The sequence below is a fragment of the Setaria viridis genome, chromosome 5 (genome assembly GCF_005286985.2).
Source record: "Setaria viridis chromosome 5, Setaria_viridis_v4.0, whole genome shotgun sequence".
In the NCBI taxonomy this organism is placed as follows: domain Eukaryota; kingdom Viridiplantae; phylum Streptophyta; class Magnoliopsida; order Poales; family Poaceae; genus Setaria; species Setaria viridis.
In genome coordinates, this window is record NC_048267.2 from 33132431 (window position 1) to 33139363 (window position 6933).

At 53.9% G+C, this 6933-nt stretch overlaps 1 protein-coding gene across 1 annotated transcript; it reads left to right on the forward strand.

Annotated features, from left to right (window-relative positions):
* The first annotated feature begins 1184 nt into the window (after window positions 1–1184).
* Window positions 1185–2799, forward strand: LOC117855636 (uncharacterized). The gene is made up of 2 exons (XM_034738021.2): window positions 1185–2230; window positions 2507–2799. Exons 1-2 carry the CDS (start codon window positions 1571–1573, stop codon window positions 2570–2572), a joined length of 726 nt encoding a protein of 241 aa, XP_034593912.1. The 5' UTR covers window positions 1185–1570; the 3' UTR covers window positions 2573–2799.
* Window positions 2800–6933: the final 4134 nt, after the last annotated feature.

Sequence of the window (6933 nt, forward strand, 5' to 3'; positions counted from 1 at the left end):
AATACAACCCGTAGTCCATCGACCTATCTCACGCAATTTCCTAAGAAAATCCTCTACCTTTAACGAAATCTTAAATCACCTCGCCGTCCAACCCACAGCCGTCCAACCCACAAGTAATAGAAATAAAGATATAAAAAATGATAGAAATGCGAAATGATAATTTATTAACTGCCACTTTGCAAAATAGAAATAGATAGAGAGTTATTTGTGCGCGCCAACGTCGGGCACTGTTCTAGTGGACATTTACATTTTGCATCTTTTACCGGTACCTTTTCGATCTTTGAGACAGGGGGATTCGTTCTCTCGTCCTTATAGATTTGTCTGTTCGTCTCACCTGTGGTCACTCAGTTGGCATCTATTCGCTATCGTCTAAAATTAAAGTAAGCAGATTTACAAGGGAACGCTCTGTACACATCAGAACAGGCAACCTCTACCGCAAGTGCTTTCTGTGGCGTTACCTTCCACTTATCCACTGTTGATCGCCGGGGATGAAGCAAAGCGTGTGCCCTACGTACAGTATCAATCGTACCGCTAGGTTGGTTGAGACTTTACACTACCGTGACAGCGCCGCTCCGCATGCACGCACTTGCTTATCCCCCTCTAATCGTAACCTAATCACCAGCTTTGATTCGACATTACGGGGCCACCTTTACCCTTCGATCGACATGCCGCGGTGGACGTCCATACAAACATTCGTATCACCTGTCAGCTCAAGTCGAGCTTTCCTGAGTGCAGGGCTTGCCAGCGGCGGCGGCGGCGAGCCGGTGAGTACACGAGGTGGCGACGTGTGACGCGCACCGCACAAGCCTTGCGCCGTAGCCTGCCCGCCTGTGCTAGGGCGGTAGGCCACAGGGGGAGGGGGTGTGCCTCGCCGTGGCTGCGCGGGCGGGGCCCGTGAGAGCCGGCAGTGTGCCGCACGGCGCGCGGCGCACCGCGTCGCCGGAAGGAAAGACCCGGTCCACGTGCTTCGCGGCTGACATCCCGGGCCCGCCGCCACCTGAGAAAATTCCGAACGAACCCACCACCGGCCCCGCGCTTGTTTACTCCGGCACGCGGACTCGTGCGCACTGGCTCTCGTGCGCTCGCTCGCTGCCGGCGGGGCCCCGCCGGTCGATCGGCTCTGCTTGGAGGAGGAGGAGTCGCTGGGGGGAGCTCGGGTCTCACGCCCTTTTCGAGTCGCCCCGGCCCAAGCGGCCGAGCCTCCGACGCGCGTGTCCTGCCCCGCGGAATTGCCCGAACTGCCCCCCGGCTCCGGCCTCCGCAGTCCGCACGCACCACCCCACACCTCACGGCCCTCGCGACGCCTGCCGTGTGCCGCCTGCCTTTGTTTGCCTGCCCTGCCCTGCTCCCGTAACAAAACGCTGCGACGCAGAGACGACGACCCCACCCCACCGTCTCTCTTCCCTCGGCCCGCCTCGTTGCGTGCCGCCGCCGCCGCCTCGACGTTGGACGGCGACGCAGCCGCCCGCCGTGTGGCCTCGCCTGCCCCTGCCCCTGCCCCTGCCTCTGCTTGGCCCCTTGCCGTTGCCCCGGCTGCCGCGGCCCGCGCGCGCGGACGGCCGCGAAGACCATGGCGGCGACCGCGGATCCGAGGGCCAAGCCGCCGCCCGCGGCGCCGTCGCGGCACCTGATGAAGCCGTGGGGGGCGCCTCCGCCGCCGCCGCCTCGCGCCCACCGCGTGCCTTCGCTCCCGGAGGTTGCCGAGGGAGGCGGCGCGCGCGATCGGCGTCGCTCCTCGTCGTCGCACCGACGTGTCGGCGCCGGCGCGGTGGAGGAGGAGCCGCCCTGCGACGGCCGGCTGGAAGATCTTCGGGCCAAGCTCATGGGCCACCTCCGCGACGCCGCCGACCGCCTCCGTCTGCCGCCGGCGCCACCGAAGCCGCAGCACCGGTCGCCGTCGCCGGAGCCCGAGCCCGAACCTCAGCCCCCGGCAGCGCCCCTCCCACCGCTTGAGCAGCAGGAGGCCGCGGCCCCAGCGGCCCGGCCGTGGAACCTGCGCGACCGGAAGTGCCGCCGGCAAACGGCACGTGGGGCGGCAGCGGCCCTCGACGCGTCGCCCGCGTGGGAGCCCGCGGTGGAGAAGGCGCGGCGGCCCGCGGCCGACGAGCGCGCGCCGTTCGCGGTGGCGCTGACGGCCGAGGAGGTGGAGGAGGACGTGTACGCACTGACCGGCGCCCGGCCCCGGCGGCGTCCCCGGAAGCGGCCGCGCGTCGTGCAGCGGCAGCTCGATGTAAGGCCAATTCCCCGTTCTGCCCTTCCTCCCCTAATCACCTCATCATCTTTCTTGCACAAATATAAATAAATAAATAGTTAAATAAACTGGTATTTTATCCGCTCGATACGCTTGCTTTTAGCCTCTGCTTAGCGAGCACAAACTATATTATTATTCTACAATGATAAGAATACTCCCTTTTCCGATTGAATAAACAATGAATTCTTGTGCGGAAGAGCACAGCACTGGCGATCCATCCAGCTAATACTCACACTGGCTTATTGTCCCGTGCAGTCGCTGTTCCCGGGGCTGTGGCTGACCGAGATCACCGCCGACGCCTACAAGGTCCCCGACGAGTAGCACCCGCCGCCACCTGCTCCGGCGACCGGCCGGCGGCTAGTTCTTCTTCAGTCTTCACCATTCTACCCTTGCCATGAGTCAGTAGAAAAGCATTGAGCATAATCTTTCTGTAACTAGAGGTCTCATCGAGTTGATGATAGGTACTTGTGGTCGCTCGCCATGTCCCATCCCTTGTAACCTTTTTCCCGTTTCCCCTTAAAAATCTAAGCAGTGCGTGTGTCGATCCATCTCTCGCTCTCGGGTGTACATGACGGGCGTACGCGCGCGCGCGTGGTCGTTTGCTTGTAACCCACTCCCAGATCCTTATCCATCGATGTCGTCAGGCGGTGGTTCTACGGCGTTTCTGGCTCTCCGGCCTGCGTCCGTTCTCTCAATTTGCATGGCTTCTTGGTGATCTGCGCAGGACGAATGGTGCTTGCCATCGCCTTCTTTCCCTGTCCGGTTTAGGAGCGCTGGATCTTTGCAGCGGCGTCTCACGTCTGTGCTGTGCTCTCGTCGGGGTGCGGCGTGATTTTCATCGGGAGAGGGGGGTGGTTGGGCTGCCGGCTCGGGGATTCTTGGATCCGGCCTGCCACCTGCTGGGGTTGGGGTTAACGTGGGGCAGCCATCATGGAACATGATCATCATTGTGGAAAGTTGCGTGCGTCCCAACTGTAGATGGATCGATCCCTTCGGAACCGTCGTCCCGGCTCGGCCATGGATGATGCTATTACTGTAACCATGCTGAGATTTGTGGCTGCTGTAGATATTATACTGGGCTAATTTATATTTAAGATCCCATAAAGTCAAGTACCTGGTACTGCCCCGAACTCGAGCGAATTCATGCGGACGCGGCATGTGTGGGGTTGTCCGGGTTGATGGCGTAGGGGAGTACCACCAGAGTACACGTACAGGCAGCCACCGTGGAAGCACGAGCCAAAATGATTGGTCAGCGTCGCGTGACGTTCCTCGCTCGCCCTGCTGCCATTGAGATGGAGATGGTGTGCCAGCCCAACGCAGGGGCAGTACTGTAATTCGGGTTCGGTTGGTTTTACCGTTCCGTGCGCTCGCCGGATCTTCTGTAACGAATGCGATTAATAAAGGCGACCCCGCCTCCGCCTGTACAGTTGCGCCGCACGTAAAGCGACGGCGCGGCGTTGTCGCGGCCGGTCCCACCCGTCAGCAGCACCGGGGCGTGTACTGGCTGCTACAGCGACAGGCAGGCCGCCGCTCGCTTACATTCGTGGGGCCGGATTTGGAGACGGAGGCCCACATGTAAAGGACACTCTCTCCCGCGCATTTGCGAATTGCCTTGCGGAAGCATGGAATCTTCTCGTTTTTCTTCTTTGAAAGAAAAGTCCATTTGATCTCTATACATCTTCGTCGCATCAACGGCCACTCGAGGGGCGCTGGCCACGACGCAGCTCTCCATCAACCGCGCCGACGAGGTGGATCCACACGACCACACTTCAACCTTGTTGATGACCGCCGCCAATCGCTGCTACGGGAGAAGAGATTGAAGGAGGCCGCTGCCCGGTTGTCATTCGTTTGTTAATTGATATTTGTATAGAGTAGCATGAAAAGTATTTGAAATCTCTCTTCGAAAAGAATATTTGTATAGCTATTTTTTGATAGAAATATTTGGAGAAAAACTTAAATTTCACCCTCAACCATCAACAAGATCCAATTTAGAAAAAAATTTCTTGTATGTCATTGGAAGTTTGGTGTCTATTTGCCATTAAGTTCTAATTCCTTCGTCGCTATCAACTTCAACTTCTATGCCTTATCTACCCCTGTCTTCAACTTCCGTTACAAATTATTGTCATTTGAGCCCTTAGTCTACTGAACTAATACCTATCTAATCATTGGGCCGGGGTCTTTTTGCAGTTTCTCTTTTACTCACACACGTTCGCATTCCCCCTAGCAGAAGCAAGCTCTCCATGTCCCCTCACATCCTTGTCTGCTCCCCAAACCTTAGATTGACGATTCCACGTGGCCCTATGACAGGTGATGATGTGGCTTCATGTAGGCTTAAACCGCTATTAAAATCGTTTCGGGGAATAATCAAACGGTTTCAAAAGGGAGACGGACTCTAAGGTATCATATCCAACCTTTTTACATTTGGTGAATACCATGGGTCCATGGCAGATCCAGCGTAGGATGGAGGGGGCTTAAGCCCCCGCCCTTTCCTAAAACACCACATGAAGAACAGAAAATAACAAGAAAGAAGAGGATGCTAGAGTAAGTTGAAAGGAAACAAGCACCCATGCATCCTTTCCCACGTTCATTTTTTGTAGATACTGAGAACAAACTGACTGTACCATGGCACGCCAGAGGAAATTAGTAAAGAAGGTGCTAAGAGTCCATGAGTCCATAGCATAGTTGCCTTTGTGCCCGTGTAAGATGTACCGAGGATTAGAAACTTAAAAATTTAATCTGTTGAAGTTCATTGACGTTCTAATATGTAACCGGCCAAGCAAGAAGATCAACATCATCACGTTTGCTTTGATTCGCTCGGTGCCATCAAATTAGATAACCTAGCAGCTATACATAACCACAAGCACCACAAGCACATTGGATTTGCCTTTTGAGCTGGGCAGATGACGTGCATATACCCAAAAGTTAATGAAACCAAAACCCTTACCTCTGTTGCGCCGCCGTGTGTGATTCAAAGGCGCGCAACTCTTAATCTCTGGCTGACGCTCTCTAAAGATGTCAGGATGTCTGCTTTACCATACCCCGAAGCTACAGAGAGAGCTTGCTTATGTTGCACTCTCCATTCTCCACCCCGACCCCTAGCATGTCTGCTTGAAATGTTACTCGGTCCGGTGCAGTCACTCGGCACCTTTCTTTTTTTGGACAAGAAGGCACGTGCGGTGACACGCTACGTGTGTTCGCATCTGTGTGACGTTCCATTTAGCGCAGGACATGGTGGCCGTGCGAGATAGGCGCCAGGAGAAGAGCTAGCATGAACTATTCACAAACTAAAATATTATTTCTGCTATCTCTAAGCCAAGCGTTGGAGAGGGCCTAACGGCGGTAACAATGGCTGCCATTGGCATGCGCGACATAACAGGTGATCGAAACCAAACCAGGCTTTTTTTTGGAATGGTGTATAAAAACTAAGGCTAACGTTTTGAGCAAGTATTGTAAGTTTTGCTGTGCAACATACAACATCGGCCACGCCACATTGAAGTCATGGCTGATGACTATAGTCTATAAACAAGCAAGTACGATCTTTCTTCCTTCCTTGGCGTTTATTTGAAGGCTGAGTTTTGCCATTCATCCACTTCCCTCTCTCGAGTATGTAAAAATCACAAGGACATTACTCTTTTTTTTTTATAAAACTCCATTCGTCCCAAATTACTATTCATTTTGCTTTTTCTAAATACATAGCTTTTCTAGATGTATATCTAAAGCTATGTATCTAGAAAAGACAAAACAAATAGTAATTTGGGACGGAGTAAGTCACAAGAACATACTTGTGAGTCAAGTCAATAGGACAATAACCATTTCAAAGTAAGGGAACACAAAGTAGTCGGGAAGAAGGCCTGATAGGGCAAGAAATAAATTGAACTCTGGTCAAGTCAACTTAACCTAAGGAGGTTAGCGAGGCCTCCTTTCCCTATCGATCAACAGATGGGATCGCGCATCGGAGCTCTAGATATTGTACTCACGGTTGGTTGGGTCAAAATTTAATTACGCGTTGCTGCAAGTTTGTCCTCCAGTTTATTTCTTGGTTAAGTATTTGCAGCCAAGCAACGACTGTCGCGTCCAGGCAATCAGAATAGAACACCGGGTGGCGGAGGTCTACCGCCCTGTGGGCACGACAGGGATCCCTCATCCACCATGTCCGCGCTCCGACAGCATGGGAGCGCGAGGCGTTAGCCAGCCACAAACACTTGCTTTGCTTCACGTAGAGCGCGCGCGTTTTTTTTTTTGGTTAAAGGTAATGTTTTTTTGTGCGTACAGTGCAGTGATCAACCTATGGAAAAACTATTGTGGGTAAGTTTTTGGGCCAGGGAGCTGTAGCAAGCCATTGATGAGTCAGGTTTTCTTAAGAAAAACATTGATGAGTCTCCTCCAGCTAATGAGAATATTCCAGATCAGGCGTTGCCTGCTGGGATCGTTTATATGCGACGCTGATCCTCGTTGGCCTCAGCCGATTGACGAGTACCGGAGTCACGGCGATCACCGGTCAGGATTCAGCATCCTGTGATGCGACACCGAGGGCTGATGCCGCCGGCAGATCGGCCTACAGGAGTGATTTTTCACACTACGGATCAGATTTATTCTGTTCGCGTAGAATTTTGTCTCCGGGCCACCTTTTTGTTCTAAACTATGAATTTCAGGAATCAGTAGAGCAATCCTACCTATCTAGC

What these genes read in the sequence shown, in the direction of transcription:
- LOC117855636 (XM_034738021.2), top strand. Translation starts at nt 1,571, where the DNA reads ATGGCGGCGACCGCGGATCCGAGGGCCAAGCCGCCGCCCGCGGCGCCG. An exon ending in TCGTGCAGCGGCAGCTCGAT is followed by an intron (nt 2,231 to 2,506) that starts GTAAGGCCAATT and finishes TGTCCCGTGCAG; the next exon opens with TCGCTGTTCCCGGGGCTGTG.